We start from the raw sequence: 22,535 nt of genomic DNA, 5'->3' as shown, positions 1-22,535 counted from the left end.
TATCATATGAGACTGACTGATAGTTATTTGATTATTTCCGAAACTAGAATTAAATGAAAGGCGTCATAAGTGATAGGAAGAAAACAATTAAGAATCAGGACATTATAAATCGAATGTACTCATATCTCCCAAACAACTGATAATCATTGTTCATTTGTTCTCATGGAAAATGGGCTATGGCCCGTATAAATTGGTTTGAATAGTTGCCTTATGTATTTCATAATTAGGATGTCATTCAATTTGAACGTTGTTTGTACTGGGCTAGACCTATAAAACGAACCACCATAGCTTGGTTTTCTCTCTCTCTCTCTCCTCTGCATTTAATATGAACCATGTTCAAGAATCAAAAGAAAGAAACAAACAAAAAATCTTTATACATGCGAAGAGTGCATGCATTTCTTTACCAGCAGAGACAGAGAATCATAACACATGGAGTATTACAATAATCACAGGCTGATCACATGCCCAAAGATCTATAACAGAACCATTAGTCTATTCGTTGTTGAATGCGCGTATGTTCCCTGAGGTCTTCCCTGTGCTTTTGGGCGTTAAACCCTTTTCTACACAGCCCATTTTAATTCAGTTATTCTTTGATATGTTTTAGTAGGTTAATCCCATTTATAACAGTAACGTGAAACATAAAGACACATGACCAAGAGTGTTCAGCCTTCAGAGCCTTGAAAAACCAGGATCGTCATAGTCCATTCCATATATATTTAAAGATAAAAAAAAAAACTTAAACGAGTAGCGACTGGATATTATAAAACACATGCTATATCTATTACATCTTTCTACACAGGCTTTATCTAACACCTAAGATCACAAAATATTCTAAACTCTTGGCTCGTATGTACAAGTACAACCGCCTCACTCATTTGGTCCAGTACCGGTCAATGAGAGCTCGACACGTGAAGAGAAAGAGAGTAGCAGTGTTCACTTCCTCTCTCGCTCCTCATTGTACCTAACCTAGTCTCTCTATTCACCTTTGTATGATGATATGAACCTCCGCTGTATAAAAAAACAGAGCAATCATACCCGTAAGCCAAAAATGAAGATATAACAAACAATCTGAAGCGAGGAGTAACACTTACTTGTTCTTCAAACTCGGGGCTTGTCAGGTTTACAGACAAGTTTCTCATCAATAAGAGGACCTAATGAACAAAGAACATTGTCAAGCGACAAAATTAAGATAATGTTCTTTGACTCTTGAGCCAGATGACGATTGCCACATACCGTTTCTAGATTAATTGGATCCATTTGCTTTAACCTCTGAACATGACCTGTTGTTTGTGGATCAAATACACTTCCTATAAAGCTGTACACTTGAGCGAAATTCGGCATCATCACTGTACACAAACACAGTAATCAGCACAACATATTGCAGACAAAAATCCGTAATATTGCAGAGAAACAGAGGATCATTGTACCCTTCTGGTCATCCGTCTGCGTAACGGTTCTCGTCCTCTGCCCATTATCTCTAATACTACTACTAGTAGTGCTGCAACAGTTCTCTGGGACACCCGATTCCTCTACAAATCACAAATTCATTACCCTGACTGAGATTAGTAACAGCTCAAACAAAGAAAAAAAGTTGGAAATTTAAGCACATAATAACATATTTATTTACCTTTGATCACTGGATTTGGCGTAATAACACCCCGACGTATCAATCCATGACTAGGAGTACAAATCACTGGTTGTGGATGAGTGGTGGTGTACAAGTACTCATGTTCAAGCAATGCGTTTGAAGTTGAAAGAGCAACTGCACCACCCCCAAAAAAAGAAAAGCAAAAGAAAATCAGATAGGAATTCAAGAACATAACAGAAGCAGCTGAGTAGGAAGATAGAGAGAAAAAAACAAGCACCACTTTTGGAAGCCTTTTGAGGATAAGGATGATTAGCTTTCCTCTTTGGTCGAGGAGGTGGAAGATGTTCGTTAGTTCCATTCTTCTGAACCTTGAGAAAGTATTTCTGCGCGTGGCTCCTTATCTACATAGAAATTCACAAAAAAAAAAAAAAAAAAAAACAGAGTTCTGAAAAATAAGCTCTGGTTTTGCAAAATTTTATATATTAAAGTTTTCAAGAAAAAAAGAAAGTAACTTCAACATGAATTCCAGAAATCTAAAACACTGATATGATAGAAGACAGATTCTATAAGAGAGAAAGACCTGAATAACTGTTTTTGATCCAACAAAGGCTTCAATTTTCTTCCAATCACGGTCAAACCTGTAATCAATCAGTAGTAGAGAGAGAGAGAGTTGCTGAGTTTACCACAAAAGAAGAAATTTGGAAGTAGCAAAGAGAGATAGAGAGAAGTCGTTGGACATACAAATGGAGAGCTTCAATGAACTTGTCGTGCTCCTGCTCCGTCCAGTTCTCTCTAGACTTGGTGATTGTGTATGGCTTTCTAATCTTCTTTGTTAGATCCTCACTGAACGACATCGTCTGGCTCCTTGCAGAAACAGGCATCGTTGTCGCAGGCGCCGTCGTTATCGTATGAGGTAGAGTAGTACCGAAACCTGATAAATTCATATTCATGGGGGTGGTGGAAACAAACGAAAATGGCTAAGGGTTTATTGAGACCATAAAACTCGGAAGTTCACTTTCAAGTCTGAAAGAGAGTCTCTTGCTTGCTAGTACTATACCATTTTAGGGAGAAGAAGAGTAAGGGGTATAGATTATAAAGGGAAATGGATTTTAGCCGAACACGTGTAAGGAGCCGGTTGCTCTGGTTCACAGCGTGGGACTATCAATTTCAAGACATGTGGACAACCGTCTGCATACACTGACGTCATTATATAAGTAAAAAGCAGAGCCTAACGTCACATATCAACGGCTCAAAAAGCGCCACGCGTCTGACGACTGCAATCAGTTAATTAGTTGCTGCCGCGATTCGGCGCGGAAACTGATTGTTGCCGTGCCTCGTAACACACAGTTTTTCATTTTGTGGCTGTAGTTCAAACTTTCAAATCAGTCATCAGGTGGTTTCTTCTTTCTGGTAACACAAACGCAGCATAAACATCTAATTCTAGATTCTAACACACTAAACAAACAACACATACACCTTTTTAGCTTCAAAAACAAACATCAATCAGAATCTTAGCTTATCGGATATTTCCACAAACCGAATAAAAAAAAAAAGAGGTTAGAAACAAATACACACACATATTACAGATGAAAAAAATATGTAATAAGGTTGGTCGATACGAATCAGACAAGACAACACCACCGATCGTAAACAACAAAAATGTAAATCCTACAAAACGTAAGTGAAAAGAAAACATAGAAGAGAAACTCACAAAAGAAGAAGAAAACTCTGGTTTCTTCTCTCTCTTTTGTTTTTCTCAATCGATCCAACGTGTGACGCCATCGTCTCCTACTATCGCCAGAATCTCCACACGCACGTCCAAACTCGCCTGCAAACATTGTTTTAACCATTTACACATACAAACAAACAAACATGGTTTTTTCCATTATGAATTGTTTGCGGGGGTGTGTGACAGAGAGACTTACAGAAGAATTCCTGCAGTTGACAAGCCTGCATTCGTCCAAAGAACCTTCTAGAGTCCAACTCTCCCACACGTCAAAACTGTGGCTCGCAAACACAAACTCCATTCTTCTATTGATCTGCATACAACCCGAGTTATACAGCTTTCCAAACTTTGACTTACCACTTGACTGAGTAATGTAAAAGAGGTACCTGCAATAACTTCCCACCCGCAGCAAATGATCTCAGACCCACAGTGTCCTGGAGAACAAACAATTTCATCCACCAGTACCAATTAGCCATTCATATATATATTATATAAATAACTTTTCTAATCAATGAGATGCCGCTCAATCCAACTACACAACTACAAGAGCCATTTTCTGTTCACCCAGCTTCTCCATTGATAGTATCCAACAACTTTCAACTTCACTCTGGCATTGCAAGCAAAGGAAAATAACAAGGGAAGAGGAAAAACAAGTTTACCTTGTTTCTGTATGCGATAATGAATTGTGCAGCCGGATCCCGTTTGGACACATTTGACAAAGTATCGAGGAACCAACCACCGTTTTTCGTTCTTTGCCTTGAAACATGCAGACCCGAGAGGTCTTTTGCATACATGGCTATTACATATCCATCTTTCAGCAGTTCACTTGCGTTTCCAATGAACTTCTTGCTTGACCTTACAAGCTGGTTTTGATGCATCACTTCAAGTGGTGTTTTCCTGCTTCTTGAATCCTCAGGGGAAACACATCTAGAACTGGAACTTAGTACTTCTTCACTGTCACTCATAGCAATATCATCTCTTCGTGAAGTACTACTTTCTTCTTCATGTAGTCCTGAGGAACCCTCCGCTCTTTGCATGTGCTTTTGCTGTGAATGCCTCTTTTTGGCTTTCTTACCGGATCTGCTGCGTCTTACTTCAGGTTTCATGGCAGTGTTTTGAACAGGGCTCAGAGATTCCTTAAACTCACTAGCCTCTATAGGAACGATGTCGGTGCTGGTGAGAGTACTTTGTCCCTGTTGCCTACTGGTGGATTCCACTAGTGCTAATTTGTCATGTCTGCTGATGGGTGATACTTGTTCATCATCTTCATCACTTGCTTCAAGTTCCTCATCAGAAACAGTGTTGGTTGGTATAACACCATCTAAGAAAAATGAATGCAAGATAGAGATGGCCTTTTCTCTAATCTCCATCCATACTTCCTCACTGTAATCTGCACTACGAGGTAGGATTAGCACATTCGGCATTTCCTTCACCTGCAAAATTCAAAACCAAGATACAATGAATGGCTGGATTTGATAAGAGCATAGGGAGCAAAAACACAAATGGAAAAGAAATCCATACCCATGCTTCCATCCATTGAGGACCTTCGGCACCATCAATGGCGCAACCAGCTATGGTACCATCAATTAGAAGTTGTTTCACAGCACAATCATCCAGTAGCTGGCAGCTTCCAGTATTCACAAGAAAAGCCCCTAACGTAATAAAAAACCAAAGTTTATATCATCTTCAATCTAAAAAAATTTCATTCGAGTGAAGAGGAGACAAGAGAGATGGATGATACCAGGTTTGATATGCTGCAAACAGTCAGCGTTGAGTATCTGAAGGGTGTTGTCAGTTAAGGCACAGTGAAGGGAAATGACATCACTAGCTGCAAGTAGATCATTCAATGTATCCATTCTTCGGGCAGCACGTGGGAACCTGGAGGGCCTGATTCGTTCTTCGTCTCCCTTGACAGATGCAAACACAACAATTTATGGAAACATCCAACTCAAATGATAAACATCTAAAAAGCATGTAGAAGAAGTTGAACCCACAGCTCAAGAGAGAGAGAGAGAGAGAGACCTGAGGGAGATCAAAGTAGAGCACAGTCATCTTGAAAGCCAAGCTCCTGCTCGCCAAATACCTAGCGGACACAGATCTGCCGATTATCCCCAAAACCATACCACGGCACCTTCTCATTCCCCTGCAAAGCGGCTGAAGCGATCCTAGCCATCCCGAAGCCGATAGCGCGTGTCTCGATAGCAAGTGCGTCCGCCGGAGGAGTCCAAGGATGAGCGCCATGACTGTGTCCGCGATTTCCTCAGCTCTGGAAGTGTCGACATGGACGAGACGGAGACCTAGGTCGGCGGCGAGAGTCGAATCGACGGCGCGATCGGCAGAGCCGAGGCACAGAATGAGCTGGTGAGGACGGAGGCGGCGCTGAGCTGCACGCGGAAGGTAAGCGAGGGAATGGAGGAGGACGGCGGTGGCGGACTCGATCTTACCGTCGGCGATGCGGCTGAGAGGGACGTATTCGACACCAGCAACGCCGGCGAGTGAGTCCTGCTCGAGCGCGCAATCCTCGACGCAGTTGAGTGTGACGACGAGGGGAGTCGCCGGTGACGGCTGTCCACGATGTGACATTGTAGCAGAAGGACGGATCTTGCTCATCTGCTTCTCTTCTTCTCGCTTACTCCTCCCGAGGAGTAAATGACATCTTCAAATTTTGGGAATTAGGGGTTCAATGTTGTAAATTCGCAACAATACAGGGGCTTAAAATTGAATTTATTAATAATTTTTAAAGGTATCATCTCATTACATATATTTCTTTTTTAAATTCACGAGGAGCATATATACTATTTGGTCCGAATCTAAATGCCGTGATACGACGCCGCTCCAAGTAAATTACACAACTACACATGTACACTTCCTCCTACGTCATACTATTATTTCTTCACGACCAGGAACAAACACACAAGCTCCAGCTTGTGGCAGCGACAACAACACGACATCTCTTTTTCTTCTACACAGAAGCAAGCAAGCAAGCATATACTTGAACAAAAACAAAAGCACTTTTGTTGACTCAAGACAAAGACGGGAACACTCACTTGTATGTTATATGAACAAAGCCGTATAAGCGATGAAAAACGAAAACAAGTCTCTCTATACAGCTCTATCTACCAAAATTCTATCTCCAGTTTTTTTTCTTCTTGCTTGCTCCCTCCACTCCACTCCACTGCGGAAATCAAATCATTCATAGTTCCCACCGTTCATTCATTCATACATGTCAAGATGGATCAGAAGAACCTCCTACGAAGGTTACTAGTAGTAGCTTGATATGAACGCATGAGCAATCCAACTCCAATGCCTACGCCGAGGCACATCCCAAGACCTATCCCAACTCCAACTCTGACACCAGCATTGAACCATGAGAGTTGACCATCCTCATCCACGTACATCCCTTGAGGGTAGTACATGTGTCCCATTTTCATTTCAGACTCATCCTCGTACTCATCAACTTCTGACTCCATGTTCTGCAGCACCAAACGAGAAACAAAGGTAAGAAGTAATCTATTCCAGTGATGTTAATCACGGAATGAATATCTGGCTGCAACAACATTCATTAATCATCAATCAATCTACCTGTGGTAGTTTGTGTTGGCTGGCGAATTGATCAGCAGTGGTAACAATGTCTTGCTCCTCCTCAGGGATAGCGTGGAGTGTGACGTGCCTGGGCACCTTCCTCCTGGGACTCGCCTGAATGGTCTTAGTCAAGATGACGGGAAGAGCACCACAGCAACCAGCAATATAAACCTCAACGGAGGGAGACGCAACGCCTAGCTTCGGCCTGAAAAAAGATCCCATAGCCATGTAACAATCCATGCCCCATCCAGTCTTACTATTCCACGCACCTTCGATCCTATCCAGATTCCCGCACAGCACCATCTCCTCCTTATCGTAAACCTCCAACTCCACGCATCCCGTCACGCGCACCGCCTCCGTGCTCACGTATGTCACCTCCGACGACTCCCTGTCCACTCTGTCGCGTCTGAGTTTGAGAGACGCCGTCTGCGAGGGGGGAACTCGAGCGCCGTTTACCTCGAGGGAAGCGCCCGTCTCGCGCCGAGGGTGACGGAGGGTGAGAAAGTCAGGCACGTTCTCCACGACGCAGGGGGCGATGCGGACGTAGAACAGACGCACCTCCAGCCACGACGACGATTGCGTCAACGGGATTGATGCCGACGACGGCGCAACCGCCGAGGTTCTCATGTCGTACGATTTGGCTGTAGCCAGAGGATCCGGATGATGATGATGATGATGATGATGATCCCTCGATATCATCGACAAGAGTCTATTCCAATTTCGCAAATTTGGCCTCCGATTACCAGAGAGAGAGAGAGAATGAATGAGAGATATTTTTTTGTCGTTTTCGTTTGAGGTTAGGTTTTTGGGGTTTGAGATATTTTTCAAGGTAAAAAAAAGGGTCAAAATTATAGTTTTTTGTTTTGTTTGAAGACGCGGTAAAAACGGAGCGATGGTCAATGGAGAAACCGACAAGATAAATTTCTCTACACACGCACGTGTGTCAGTTCTTTTTTTTTTGTTTCTTTTGAATGCTAAATTGTGTGATAACTGGGCCACAGTTTCGTTTTTCTACAAGTTTGGATTTGGGCCTCGCCAAATGCTATCAATCCCTACGATCCATGATGATCTTTTAATAATTCGTGATCTGCACGTTAAAATAATCCTAGTAAACTCAAACATTAAGCATGGAGTGTCGTACTACTGTTTTTTTGTAGTGTAATCAGTGTAGTTAGTGTTTTCGTATGTATTTAAATTCTATAACAAAGTACGTTTATCAATTTTGTTTATCTTAATGATAATCTGTATTAAAACGGTATGGCCGTATATTCATACTAGCAATCTGTTAACAAAGAGTGTATAATTCCAGTTGCTGATAGTACACTAAGTGTGTGTGTATATATATATATATATATATGCGTGGCTAGTTAGACCGATATTATACAAATTTTAGGCATTTTTCGAGCGCAAATGCATGATACAACTTTGTGAGTGATGATGTTTCCGCGTCTACTAAACATACTATATACTAATGCGTGCCTCACTGGCTTATAATGCGTTTCATTTGCCAAAAGTTAATGATATGGCTGTTTTTTTCAAGATAAGGTCACGTTTTATATCTGCAAACCTAATGTAATACTCCCTCAGTTTTCTTTTTTTATAAGTCGTTTTAGAATCTTGCACATAGATTAAGAAAAAACATAAATTTCTTATATTTTCTAAATAAAAACATCATTAATTATTTACACAGTTACAAATCAACCAATGAAAAAATAGAAAACATATTATCATTGGTCATACAACATTAACTGTTAATAAAATTTACATAGAAAACTGAAAACGTCATATAATTTGGAACAAAAAAAATCATCTAAAACGACTTATAAAAGAAAACGGAGAGAATATAATAAAGCAACCTCATAATAATAATAATAATAATAATAATAATAATAATAATAATAATAATAATAATATACTGTATAATGATTCACAAAAAAAAGCAATCTCATTCTACTCATTTGGGTCATTGACCGTACCTCAAATCCTTTTTTAATCACAGCAATTATATTCTTCTTTTTTAGAAAATGCTTAGCAATTATATTCTGCCCTAGACGTACTTTCCTATAATTTTAGAACGAAAAATTATGAGTCGTTGAAGCTTATAGCATTAGGAGATTACACACCGTTCAATCTCAGATCTTGTCGGATAAATCTGACCAGCTTTGGATATATATTTATAGGCCGGTTGTAAATGTTTTCTTCTTTCTCCTCTTTTGCTAACACGGAAAGGACTGGAGCTTGTCACTTCACCATCAGGTTTAGTAGGCAAACTTAGTGACAAAGTTCAAATTAAATGAGATTCACAAGGCATCAATATTAATTACGTTTTACATTATTAGAGATTTGCAGTTCATGTGTATGTCCGTAACTTAAGATCCGTGTCGGAGGTATACGTAGTTGGTTTTACTTGACTTGTTTTGTATTATGCGCCTATGCGGTGTGATGTTGACCGTATTTTAGATTCGCATTTGTTAGTTTCGGTTGAACTAAACTAATCTATTTCGTAACTTTTAATCAACATTTAATTCGTGATCAGGATTCGCGCTGACGCTGGATTATAGTAAGAAACCTTATAGTAATGCTTTTAAATTTAACTAACTGACGACATATTTTGTTTTGCCTTAATGTATAGTCTTCAGTTATGTACTGCATTAATATCGTTGTTATATTACATAAACAGTTAAGGAAACTATACTCTCCGTTTTTATCTAATGTCCTTCTATGTATTTCCATATATATTTAAAAAGTCTTAGAGCATCTTTATCCCTAGAGTCCATTAATGTCTCTTAATCACTTGTTTAATAATAAATTTGTGTTAAGAATTTTAGCTAAGAGACACCTAAATTTGTATCCTCCATTGCAAGTTTCTTAAGTAAAGGTTTTTAAAAAAAATGAAAGAACTTGAGAAGAAACATTTGATCTTGTGAATACATTTTCATTATCCATATCATTTATACAAGTTTCTGGTAATACAACATTTTATAATGGACGTTGATGCTGCACTAGGTTAGAACTTGACGATTGACATTTCAACACAAGTTTCTAATCTTTCCATATAACAAAGAACAAGAGAACAAGGAAATGAAAATTTTTTGGAAGCATAGAACCTAAAAACAAAGAAATGAAAACTTGTGGAAGCAGAGAACCTAAAAATTGATGGTTTCTCTTGCTCTCAGACTATGATCAATACTCAAACCCTGCTACAAAGGCTGATGTCTCTAACTCAACGTACAAAGGCTATACATATCACCTAACTTAAAAGTTCTGCGATTCACCAAAGAAATTTCTTCATCCCAAGGCCATTGCAAGTAAAAGTTTTGAGATTGAGATTGAGATTGATTACATCTATTTTCCCAATATGAGTCTTGTTTTGCAGGTAGATCGGGGCATTGAAATTCCCAATCTGAGTCTTGTTTTGCAGGTGAATCTACCAAAAGGGCTAAGAGACTGATTCTTCAAAACAAGAAACTCTAATAAGCAGGAAACAGTTCATTCACATCCAAAGCTGAGAACTTTGTTTAATAAAGTTTTGAGCTTTGATAACATGAGCAGAGCAACAACAAGAATCAACTAAGAGAGAAAAGAAAACGAACCAATGATTTCGCTTGGAGGTACTTCGTCACAATATCCACCCACCTACTCCGCGTCCGTCACCACCAAGCTGCAACCCCACGAAATTCTCAAAGTCCTTGTCTTTCTTCTGGTCTCGATACTCATTAGCTTCAGATTCATCAAAGCCACGATCTTTATTCTTTAGTTTGTTGTAAGAAACAACGCCGGAGCATATGATCTGAGGAAGGAGAGGTCCGTTATAGGCTATAGGGAGAGAGATGGCGAGGAAGATATACAGACGAAGAGAGGAAAGACTTCTGTTTTTTCTTTCATAGCGACACCTGTCCTCTAAGACACAGCTCTTCCAACTCTTAAGTAAGAGGCACCTCTTGTGGTAATTCCATTTTTTCTTTTTCTTTAAATCACAATTACACTAAGAGTTCTTCTAAGATACAGCGTTAATGCTGCTCTTATCGGATCACTAAGTAGCACGACGTCATTTCTGAGATTAGTAAAGGGGGTAAACTAAAATGTAACGAGCTAGACTTTTTAACGTCGTATACACGTATAATGTCTAAAACTAGCAAAACCATTACTAGCGGCTGTAAGTACAGCTATTTAAAAGATCCACAGAAGATTTAAATTTGGTCAAACCATAAAGCAAAGTGCATTTGTCTGTAGAATTATCTTTTCGTCGAAAGTTTGCTATAACTGAATATACTAATATACGTCAAAATGTGTTTACTCTTGGTTAATTGTTATGCAAAAGTCCTCCTAGGACCAGCAATCGACGGTCTAAATCAAAAGCTGAAGATGGAAGCATCCCATAGATGCTAAGATTTAAGTCCTTTAATTCATTAGAAGCCGCCTTTTTAAATAATCCATATCCCACTCTAATCACGTCTCGTTTCCTAAAGCCGCAGTTACTGCGTGTGCCAACGCGTGACCAAGACAGTCCAATACTACTATTTTTGTTAGAATTGTCGAAAAATATAAAACCTATATCTGTATATTTCGTGGACGTAAAATATTCGGAAGAGAAATTAAATCATTTTACGTGGGCAAACACGTGGAATTGTAGCTGTTTCCCACTACGCATATAGTCTCTGTATTATTTTATTATATTCTCTTCAGCTGTGGCAATACTATTTGTCTTTGTTTGGGGAATCGAATTCGTGTAGAACTGGTAAACTGGTGGTGGGATAGTGAGGACTCAATTATTAGATATTTTTTTTGAAATATATACGCTATATTTAATATAAAAAATCAATCATAGAATCGTAGATTTAGACATGAATTCAAAGAGGGGTATTGACAAGTTTAGTGATAAAATACATAACAAAAGTTTTTTGTTTCCTCCTTTACATATTTACCATGCAAAAAACCGAAAAGAACAACCATTGAGTTGTAGATTTAGACATAGATCCAAAGAGGGCTATTGTGATAAAATACATTATCAAAAAGAAGTTCTTTTTTGTTTCATCGATTACATAAGTATTTACCAAGGAAAAAAAACTGAAAAAACAACCAACAACCTTATTGGATATTGCAACATGTCTCTCGGCACCATTTCATAGAAAGGACAAACAGTATAAATTTATTCTCGTCCAAAAAGAAAAATACATAAATTAAAATATGCTCCTACTATATTAACAAAAAAAGGCAAATGAATTAAAATAAAATATACTAATATTAACAAAAGGAGTATATTATAAAATTTCTGGTTAGGAATTGGTTTATAATATAAAAAGGAAAATGACGTGGATAAGATCAGAAATAAATTTCAATTCCTTTCAAAGGGTCAGAAAATGGAAACAACAAAAACCAAAGGACGGAAAGTAAATGACGTTGAGCAGCACTCGAAGACGTAATCTTGACACGCGCCTTATCTCACGCGCATGAGATGGCCCGAAAAGAAGATCTCTTCGTCCCTCTCGTACCATTCATTCAATTCATTATTATTGAGACACTCTTTCTCTCTGCATGCATCTCTCTCTCTCTCTTAATCTCCCGTGGTTGTCAGGATTTGGGATTCTTTTTTCGTAATAAAAAAGATCAGTGTCCAATCTCTCTTATCATCTTCAAAAGTTTCCTATTATTTCATTCCTCTTCTCATCCTCAGTTTTCTCTAACTCAGAGACAATCTTCTTTCGCATTTCTCTCTCTCCAAACAAAAGTACAATCCGAGAAAAAAAAGAAAACAGAGCAATGAAGGTTCATCTCGTATTCTCTCTCTCTCTCTTTCTGTACACGTATGCAAGATTTGATTCCTAGTACTTGAATTTCTATAAGAAAATGGGTTGTAGATCCTTGTTCATTTTTACTATGTTCACACACACATACGCATGCATGTCACTGTGCGTATGTGTATACCACACATCAGTAGTGTTTTAAGTATTTTCTTTTAAACCTTCAAATCTGTGTGTTTTGTTCCTTTTTGATTCTCTGAGTTATTCTTGCCGATTCAATGTCTTTTAGTTATTTGCATGATCTGTAAGCTTCCTGAGAGAATACCTAAAGACAGAAGATTAGTTAGCTCATATCTGTGCTCACGTCACTTTAGCTATATATTTCACTGAATCTCATAGAATCTGTCGGTCTTTTGTAATACTTGTGCAGAAAATCGTGTTAAAGCTGGATCTGCATGATGATAAGGCCAAACAAAAGGCCCTTAAAACAGTTTCTACTCTCCCAGGTAATCATCCTCATCAAATTTTCTTTTTTTTTGTTCTCGGCATCTTCCTAGAAAACAAATTGTTAGGGTACACATTACAGATCTCTTTATGTATAGTTATCACTTTTTAGAAAAATAGTTCACTTATGATTCTAAGCAAACTATTAAACCACTGGTTTCCGGTCAATTTGGTCCGGTTCAGTTTCTTATTTGTTTGGTGGGGTACACGTATAAACAAGAAAATTGTTTCTATATATAAATTTTCTTTCAACAATCACGAGCTGTTCTGACAGAGGTGTCTCCTTTTTTTCAACAGTGACGGCACGGTAAAAAGTTGCGCCATATTTCAATAATTGTATTTGTGAAACCCATTGCTTTAAGATTTGGAACAAAGTCACATCTAGGGCCACTATAGCTTTCATTGAATGTGCCCATCAATTATAATAAAATGTCAAGTATTTCTTGTTTGTTTAATCCACAGTATTTTCTCCATGAGATTATTTGCTAGTGGCTCCTTTGATGAACTTGGACACTTTATCAAACTTGCAAAGTTTGTGTCTCTATCTTTATTTTGCTTTGTTCTTGCTTTTTCGAAAAGGATCGCACATTGTTTGCTAGATGTTGCTTTGTCCATGTAACCGTATCAGTTTATTAATGAAGAATGTTTTACAAAAAAAAAAAAAAAAAAAAACCACAGTATTTTACTTTACTTATCGGTATTGTCTCTAAAATGCGGTGACTTATATGAATAGGGAAAAGAATTTAAATAGCTTTAAGAAAAATGATGGTAACTTTCATCTTATTTTTAATAGGTATCGATTCGATTGCAATGGACATGAAGGAGAAGAAGTTAACGGTGATTGGAACTGTTGATCCGGTGAATGTAGTCAGTAAGCTAAGGAAGTACTGGCCGACGACTGATATCATATTGGTGGGACCTGCAAAGGAGCCGGAAAAAGAGAAGAAGGAGGAGCCAAAAAAGGAAGGTGGAGGCGAGCAGCCGAAGAAAGAAGGAGAAGCTCCAAAGGAAGAAGGTAAAAAGGGCGGAGAGGCTCCGAAGAAGGAAGAAGAGAAGAAGGAAGGTGGCGACAAGAAGGAAGGAGAGAAGAAAGATCAACCACAACCGCAGCCACAGCCTCAACTACCACCACCAGATCATGTGTTGGAGCTTGTAAAGGCGTATAAAGCATATAATCCTCATCTAACAACGTATTACTACGCCCAAAGCATTGAAGAAAACCCTAACGCTTGCGTTATATGTTGAAAAACATGTATAATATAATACAATTTGGGTGAAAAAAATGTGAAAAGATGGACCGATCTATACTGAGGAAGAAGAATAAGAAATAGAGGATATATCTTAGACTAAGATATGCCGATTAGGATTAGATCGGATATGTTAGGTTCATGTTTCCGAAAAAAGTTTTTATTTCGATGATTTGGTTTGTGTATATATCGTTGGAGATTACTATAATTTCTATTGTTTATTTGTTTGTTTGGACTTTGAAGGGAACTTTTGTATACATATATACAGTAGGATGGTGTTAACGCATTTTAGTTGTGAAATACTAATTACAAGAGTGCTTCTATGTGTATATATAATTTATTAATATCTCATGGAATGACGAAATTTCGAATATATGTTTTATCCGTTACATAACTACGCAAAATCACTAACGGTCATGGCAACAAACTTATTGGGTACTTTTCTTCTAAGCTATTAGCTTTTTCCATGTTGGCTCATCTGATCCCTTTCTTTTCCACGATATAGTTAGACTGTAAATAGCGAATCAAAAAAGGAATAAATGGAATAGAGAGGAATGAAATAGATTCATTCCATTTATTTTTTGACAAAATTATTATGGAATGGTTTTCTTTGTATTTTTTTTTTAATAATTGATGGAATGAGCATTTCATTCCATTCACTATTAACTGATAATTTTTTATGGAATTAGTGGAATTTATCATTCCAAAGCATCCAATTCCAAAAATATGTGCAATTCAGTTGCAGCCTTAATATTGCACTTCTGTTAAAATCCAATCTTCCTTTAAAATTAAAAAAGCTTACAACCCCAAAAATCAAACTAGAAATATGAATGAATATTGGATTTTTTTTTTTGGAAGAATATTGCTGAGTGAATAGATTTAACATTCTTCAAAAAAAAAATCAAATATTCGTTTGTGTTTCTAGTTTGATTCTTTGCGAACCTTTTCAATTCTGGTAATTCACAAATCTCTTAACAATTATTTTTTAATAACTATTAGATATGCAAAACATAAAATATGTATTGGAGCCATTATATTATGGGTGTAAGTTTAGGTGCATATATAGATGTTGTTGGGCGGTTTAGAGCATCTGTAACATCAATCTCTAAGGGAGAATTAAAAAAAAAACAATTAATTAGTGGATTTCACCAAAAGTTAAGGATGCAATTTTAAAAATTCCTAAATAATGATTCTTTTTAATGAATCTTTTCACTGTCCCCATAACATGTGGTGGTTCACGATAGGTCGATACTTCTTTTCTCTTAATTTGAAAAAGAAAAAAAATAATTTAAAAATTAAAAAAAAACATTTTTTTAAGGATTTCAATGGTGCTCTTATGACATTTACGGTAAATATGATGTAATCATTCTGTTAATTTATTACTTCTGTTTTGCACGAAGCCAAAGGCAGCCTTCATGACCATCTGATGAGTCACTTTTAGAAATGTAAAAAAAAGATACGATTTTAGATTATTTTGTCTTAAAATTTACTTTTATTTCAATCAAATTTAAAGATTTGACTCTTTATTTCTAACAACACCTAAAATTTGACGACATTTTCAATAGATTGAATAACATGTCTTCACATAGCCAAAAATATTATAAATGTCATAGATCAAGTTGACCCAGCTTGAAACCAAATGCAAATGTGAAAGCTTTTGGGTTGGTAGCCACCTAAAATGTGCATGTGAAAATCAAATAAAAACTTCCGCTGTTTTATTATTATTGTTCCTGTATATTATTACGGGTTAAAGCAGAATACATGACAAAGTAACTCTCGTGAATCCAAAAAGAATTATTCATTACAAAAGAAAAAGAAATTAGAAATGTATGCCCGTGTCAGTATTTCTACGAAACAAATAAACATATTACGTTGTTATCTCCCGTAAAATAATATTGATGATTATAATTTGTAAATGGACAGACATATACCTACACTTATATAGATACATATAATTCTATACGAAAAGGATTGAATTCATTTACCAAAAATGTCGAATTTGATTTTTGTCATATATAAAACTTAAGAAAATTATGCACTATAGCGAGAACTTGGGTGATGACACAACAGCGACACCAATGAGCATATGGTAGATCAAGTCTTGGTTTGTCTTATAATTTTATTTTGATTATTACTCGAAAAAAACTTTGTGTGATCAATAATAAAGTAATTTATTACACTTTTCCTACTATGTAGTTGATGAAGTTGGTGTATCAGACCTCCGCCCGGGTTGTCATTTTGAAATTTCATTCGTTCGATTGAGACGTGTATCACGGTATCAAATCAACCAAGAGCGGTCCAACGCACGTCCTATCTTCACCGGTTACCTACCAAGTGTTAAGAGCCTATAAATAAAGACAACACACATATTTGTGATATAAATATGGTTTCGTCAGCTTAATAGCTTTCTTAATCTGAGATTAATGAAATCGAAACTAATAGATAACAGTTTTATCAAAAAAGACTGAATCATATTTTTTGTTTCACTCAAGCTGACGATTCATCAATAGCAAAAAAAAAAAAAAAAAAAAAAAGAGAGCTGACGATTCATAACACTAGAGATGTCATCATGTTTGATAGCTGAACGTTCTTAGCAAATTTGTCACTTTGTAACGATTTAATAATTTGGGTTCTATCATGTATGGTGCAGCTAAATTACTGATGATGATGAAACTTTCAGCACCCACCATATTATTGGCCAAGGCACAATTACATAGTAATTTGTTCAACATTAAGTACATTTAATAATTATTTTTAATAGAAATAGGCATGGTGGCATGCATGTGTGATGTATTGGGCGAACAACTAAACATGGTCCTAGAAAAATCGAATAATTAACAAATTCTCCATTACGTACATTTCAACTTCCCCAACTAATAAACTGTAGTTTCCAATTATAGATTATGAAAGTATAATATTTCATTTATTACACACAACAATTAAAGAAAACCTTCCAAAAGGACAACTACTACACACCAGCACCACCAGGATAATCCATGGATCAAATCCTGAGTGAGAAAAAAAGACAGAAAGAAACTAACCACACAAATCTTAAAAGTTACCATTTGACCCCAGAAAAAAAGCTTGTAGTCAAAATCAACCCTAGTGTTGAAGTTGAATGATTCAAATTTTTACAATAAGAAAAAAACATAAGCTTAACGACTTACTAATTAAAGATCAATTAACACTTGAGGTGACTAGTTCATCCAATTGCTCAAGCGTCCAACCTTATTGTTTCATGTTCGGAGAAGAGGTGAATGTGGTGACATTATACCGGGCGAGGAGAGTCCATCCTCGTAAAGTCGTCGGAAACTTAGGCGGAGATTGCTCTGCTTCCATTTCTGCTTTTTAGCATTGTTGTTCTGAATGATCTGATCATTATTCGATGCTTTCTCAGCGACCTTGTTGCTATTCTTAGACATGAAATCTTGGATCCGTCGAAGCGCCACATGAAGAGTATCATCGTCCATGTTGGCAAAACAAACCCTAAACCACCCAGGTTCCGTGCATTGGAAGGAAGAGCCTGGTGAAACATTGAGCTTCACTTTGTTGATGATTATATGCCAAAGCTCGATCTCAGATTTAAACGAGTTACGGTTTCTTAGTAGATGTCTCAGATCCATCCACACAAATAAGCCTGCAGTGCTTATCAAACAAGTAATACCTGCTTTCTTGAGCCCTAAGGTTAAAGCATCATGCCTTATCCCTAGCCTTCTCGAACTTTCCATAAGGAAATTATCCACGAACTGATCATCTGACAACATCGAAGCAAGCATGAGCTGTGTCTGAGACGAAACCAGTCCGAAACTCGACATCTTTCTTGCGCATGACACGACCAAGTCGTTGTAAGAATACACTATACCAACTCTAAAACCGGGAAGTCCCATGTCTTTGGAGAGACTATAAACAATGTGAATCAAGTCAGCGTTGACTTCAGAGTCACCTAAATCTTTGACCACCTCAGCGACGCTCACAAAATTTTCTCCAGCGAAGACGGTGGCAGCGTAGATTTCGTCAACGACTAGGTGAATGTTCTTTCTTGTGACAAATCGGACTATGTTCATAAGTGTGTCCTTGTCTAAGATTGTACCGAGTGGATTTGATGGGTTGGTGAAGAGTAGGCCTTTGACATTTTTGTTGGACTCCAGAGCTTTTTTGTAAGCCCATTCCACGGCCTCGACGTTTAATTTGAAGTTGTTGGAGCTGGAACAGTGAACCGGGACTATCTCGACACCTGTACGCCACCTCAAGTCTCTATCAAATCTGTAAAAGAAAAAGATTTTAATGATTGTCTGTGAGCTTACTCGTTGTATCAAGACCATGACCCTGTTCTAAACTGCGCTAGGCGCTAGTCGGGCGGCGAGTCCGGGCCTAGCGAGTTACCGAAAAATCGGGGAGTACTCGGAGATTACGCGGGGCCTAGTTTTAAATACAATTTAATATATTTATAATATGTTTAGTTAATTTTAAATATGATGACACAAATTCTTATACATAATTATAACTTTTTTAGATAATTTTTTGAAACGATCTCCTTTCAATTTATCGAACATTTAGATTTGGGCGTGTTTGATACGAGAAAATCCCTAATGTAGTATATATGTGTTTGTTTTGGGTTAGATAACTAATTGTAACTATTTAGTAATCAATAATTATACAAATCTGTTAATAATGAATAAAAATAATCAATCGTATTTCAGCTTAAAAAAAAAAAAAAAAAAAAAAAAAAACTTAGGCGGTCAACGCGGGATTAGGCGGGAATTAGGCGGTCAACGCGGGAATTAGGCGGTCAAACGCGGGTCAACGCCTGGATTCACCGATTTGGCCCAACTCACCGCGGCCACCCACCGAATAGCGCCCAGACGGCCGCCTAGACGGCCGCGTTTTTGAACAGGGAGACCATCAAGTTGAATTGAATACCTTACACGTGTGTCAAAACTCAAAAGTAGAAAAGAGAGTCAAAACTTGATACTTATGCTATTAACACATTTTGATTTGAAATTTGTTAACCCAAAATCAAAAGTATGTGAGAGTTACATTAGTGAAATTGGCCCTAACTTTTTTCTTTCTTTTCTTATAAGTTATAACCCGTTCACACTATCCATCATCATAGCACTTTTTCCTTATTTCACAAAATAATCATTTTAACAATTTCCAGTCAAATTAAAATATATAGGATTTAATTTTATCACTTAAAATAGAACATATAATATTCTTTTGTGTTGTTTCGATGCTAACTTCCACTATGATAATAGTGAAATTTCGTAGCTAAGATAATAGCGAAATTTTAAAACATATAAAACCGTACTCTAACATGTTCAATAGTATTTATTGTCAAAATATGAAAACACTTACGCGGCATAATAAGGAGACGGAACAAGAAAAACATCGCCGGGATCGGCGAGGCAGAACATAATTGTTTCATTGGCTCCGGTAGCACCGCCGCTCATCACTATCCTCTCCGGATCAAACGTTACTCTTCCGCCTCTAGCTTTTCCCATGAAATGTGCAATTGCCTTCAGTTTGAAAAATTCGGTTAAATAAAATACCGAAAGTAGCAAAGTTAGTTTTCTTTATCCTATGCATTCCATATCTATATTGATGTCAAGATGCCACCCTATATAAAATGTTTGTCCAAACTGGTTATTTTGTCAATATCTGAATAAACCATGGACAAACCCGAATTAAAACTAACAGCAGGGAAATAAACTGAAAAAAAAACTTTTTTACGTTTTTTTTTTGTAAACTAAAAAAAATAAAATCAGATATATCCAAGGTGCGTAACGTACGTATATTAACTTATAAGACATGATGAAATATAATCTATCTTATTAAAACAGAAACATTCTGTTGGACCTAACATTTATTTTGTAAGTTTTTAAATTAAATACACATTTATACTTTATAGTTAAACATACATTAAATCACTAATGTTCCTTTCTTTATACTACTATCCATGTTTCCAAACAATATATTTATTTCTTTATACTACTATCAATGTTTCCAAACAATATATTTTTATACTACTATCAATGTTTCCAAACAATACAATAATTAATCTTAGTTATTTTATATATATCATTTTCTTTTTAAATTTTGTAGAAACGTTATAATTTCATAAATTGCAAAATAATAAACTTTAAAATTTGGATTATAAGATTACAAATTATGAAACTATTACAATTTAAATCCAATTAGATTACATATCGGTCATCCATCAGTTCAATCGGTTAGTCTCGGGTTTTAGTGATTTTTTTTTTAATATGTATATTTTAAAAACCTAAATTGAATTGTCAGATCTCCGGATTAACCGGTATAATCACAATCGGGTTGAATTTAAAAACACTGATTTAAATGCAAAAATATTTTAAATACACACTCTTTAAAAATTACCAAAATATTTGTTAAATTATTAGTGAAATTTTTCATCGTAAAATATTCCGCGCTTCCAAAGCGCGGGTCAAAATCTAGTTATTAGTTAAGTCTATCTACCTGTCTGAACTCTCTAAGGCCATGATAGTCTTGGAAGTTAGCGATGTCGCTAAATTGATGAACACCCTCAGGGGTGCAAACAGAAGCTTTTGGGTTCTCTTTGATCCAATCTTTGATCAAGTCTAAACAAAGCTGAATAATTTATAGAAATAAATTTGGGTTAGATGACAATGACGCCGTCATACTATTAATACACGAGGGTTTAAGTGCGTGAATCTGTAATGCTTTAATGGTTTATTATTTGTAATACACATGGATATACCTGATTCTCTGCAAGACCCATCTGGATAATCCCGTGGGGATTACGAGACAGATGAAAAGGATCTTTGTCGTAAGCTTTCCATCCATCAAAATACTCTGAGTTTTCTCCGTGTTGGTCGTTAGTCGCTATTCGCGACAAAATCGCACCGCTTACACCGCCACCCTTCATCAGAGAACCCATTTGTTTTTTTTTAATTGTGACTTCTTTCTTGCAGTTTTTCTTCTTCTTCTGTTACTAATATTGATCTTATTACAGACTTTGTGGTGTTTGTATTAATTGATGCATGAGTATGTGATTTATATATAGGAGCTAGCCAGCTAGGTTATATGAAAACCCCGAGGAGACCAAATAAAGTTGATATGGGGTCCCCCCTCCAAAGAAAAAGAGTTCGGATTTGATGAAACAATCGAAAAAGAACAATCAAAATCAAGGAAGATTCTCCACCCAAAACAAAATATATCTTCTTTTTACAAAATGTAATTTTTTTACGATGAACCAAAGTGGTTGAGTTTCAGTATTTTTGCTATCGGATCAATATGTATTTTACGAAACAATAAACATCTGCCGGGAGAAAAAAACATCTAGTAGTATTTTAAAAACATAATATTCGAATGTGATAGACGATACACATACATAAGTAGCCGTATTTCAATAGTTTCGCAATGGTTTCCGTTGTATTATTAAATTCCATTGGGAAACAGTGGTGCAAGTTATACGTGTAGTGTACTGAGTTAAACCGAAGCTGTTTCTAAGCAGCTTCTTAAGACTACAAAGTCATGCAAGTAAGTTAGAGAAGAATAGTGTGGAGAGGAATTTTTTGATGGCACAAAGAAAGAGAAGAAAGTTATGACAACATGTGTAAGATTGATTATTCAAACCCAAAAGTAGAGAAAAAATTGTCACATTCTAAATTATGTAATGAACAATTGGCCTGTAAGGCTGTAACATGCACATGTACTTACGTCGACTACATAATTCCAAAGTTTTGACCAAGACGCAAAGAGGTATTTAACTAAGCGCCTCACTGGTGTTATAGCAGCGATTTTGGTCGCGGAAGTTTGTCCGGATACGGATAGTTTTGATTTTAAACATATTTTAGAAATTTATACGATTAGTACATCGGTTAAAAAATGATGTGTTTATGAAACTTTTATAACTGGTTAACTACTAAATACAACAACTATTAAATAATAAATTAACAATATTTATATTTTATATAATTATAAAAATATTTAAAATCAAAATATTATAATAAACATAAAATTATATTTATAAAATCATACTATTAAATTTTTAAAAATTGTAGAAATATTTTTGTTTTAAAGTTTTATAATATAAATTAAAATATAACATGTATACATTTTACAATTTTTATTATTTCAAATTAAATTTT

The 22,535-nt window shown here is 36.4% G+C and overlaps 5 protein-coding genes and 1 long non-coding RNA gene across 6 annotated transcripts; 1 reads left to right on the top strand and 5 right to left on the bottom strand.

Moving 5' to 3' along the window:
• Nucleotides 1-657: 657 nt before the first annotated feature.
• Nucleotides 658-2,816, bottom strand: LOC108841885 (protein REVEILLE 3). The gene is made up of 8 exons (XM_018614669.2): nucleotides 2,330-2,816; nucleotides 2,169-2,226; nucleotides 1,866-1,989; nucleotides 1,628-1,762; nucleotides 1,428-1,529; nucleotides 1,234-1,346; nucleotides 1,092-1,151; nucleotides 658-1,008 (listed from the first exon to the last, which is right to left on the bottom strand). Exons 1-8 carry the CDS (start codon nucleotides 2,536-2,538, stop codon nucleotides 976-978), a joined length of 834 nt encoding a protein of 277 aa, XP_018470171.1. The 5' UTR covers nucleotides 2,539-2,816; the 3' UTR covers nucleotides 658-975.
• Nucleotides 2,817-3,044: 228 nt separating this feature from the next.
• LOC108808501 (C-terminal binding protein AN) lies at nucleotides 3,045-5,985 on the bottom strand. The gene is made up of 7 exons (XM_018580636.2): nucleotides 5,337-5,985; nucleotides 5,056-5,221; nucleotides 4,836-4,966; nucleotides 3,974-4,747; nucleotides 3,701-3,748; nucleotides 3,514-3,627; nucleotides 3,045-3,416 (listed from the first exon to the last, which is right to left on the bottom strand). Exons 1-7 carry the CDS (start codon nucleotides 5,922-5,924, stop codon nucleotides 3,345-3,347), a joined length of 1,893 nt encoding a protein of 630 aa, XP_018436138.1. The 5' UTR covers nucleotides 5,925-5,985; the 3' UTR covers nucleotides 3,045-3,344.
• A 318-nt stretch (nucleotides 5,986-6,303) lies between these two features.
• On the bottom strand, nucleotides 6,304-7,701 carry LOC108808509 (uncharacterized protein At1g01500). Its single transcript, XM_018580642.2, has 2 exons — nucleotides 6,897-7,701; nucleotides 6,304-6,787 (listed from the first exon to the last, which is right to left on the bottom strand). Exons 1-2 carry the CDS (start codon nucleotides 7,593-7,595, stop codon nucleotides 6,551-6,553), a joined length of 936 nt encoding a protein of 311 aa, XP_018436144.1. The 5' UTR covers nucleotides 7,596-7,701; the 3' UTR covers nucleotides 6,304-6,550.
• A 2,109-nt stretch (nucleotides 7,702-9,810) lies between these two features.
• Nucleotides 9,811-11,606, bottom strand: LOC130507950 (uncharacterized). Its single transcript, XR_008942595.1, has 2 exons — nucleotides 10,490-11,606; nucleotides 9,811-10,343 (listed from the first exon to the last, which is right to left on the bottom strand). It is a non-coding gene; the product is annotated as an uncharacterized LOC130507950 (long non-coding RNA).
• Nucleotides 11,607-12,391: 785 nt separating this feature from the next.
• LOC108847621 (heavy metal-associated isoprenylated plant protein 39) lies at nucleotides 12,392-14,510 on the top strand. Its single transcript, XM_018620948.2, has 3 exons — nucleotides 12,392-12,662; nucleotides 13,068-13,143; nucleotides 13,935-14,510. The coding sequence occupies exons 1-3, from the start codon at nucleotides 12,657-12,659 to the stop codon at nucleotides 14,384-14,386; spliced, it is 534 nt and encodes a 177-aa protein (XP_018476450.1). The 5' UTR covers nucleotides 12,392-12,656; the 3' UTR covers nucleotides 14,387-14,510.
• Nucleotides 14,511-17,282: 2,772 nt separating this feature from the next.
• LOC108862661 (1-aminocyclopropane-1-carboxylate synthase 2) lies at nucleotides 17,283-21,551 on the bottom strand. Its single transcript, XM_018636871.2, has 4 exons — nucleotides 21,143-21,551; nucleotides 20,881-21,012; nucleotides 19,744-19,904; nucleotides 17,283-18,651 (listed from the first exon to the last, which is right to left on the bottom strand). Exons 1-4 carry the CDS (start codon nucleotides 21,320-21,322, stop codon nucleotides 17,625-17,627), a joined length of 1,500 nt encoding a protein of 499 aa, XP_018492373.1. The 5' UTR covers nucleotides 21,323-21,551; the 3' UTR covers nucleotides 17,283-17,624.
• Between the last annotated feature and the right edge of the window lie 984 nt (nucleotides 21,552-22,535).

The sequence above is a fragment of the Raphanus sativus genome, chromosome 1, assembly GCF_000801105.2.
Source record: "Raphanus sativus cultivar WK10039 chromosome 1, ASM80110v3, whole genome shotgun sequence".
NCBI lineage: Eukaryota > Viridiplantae > Streptophyta > Magnoliopsida > Brassicales > Brassicaceae > Raphanus > Raphanus sativus.
Note: the sequence above shows the minus strand (reverse complement) of the source record. Positions and strands in the feature narration are given on the sequence as shown.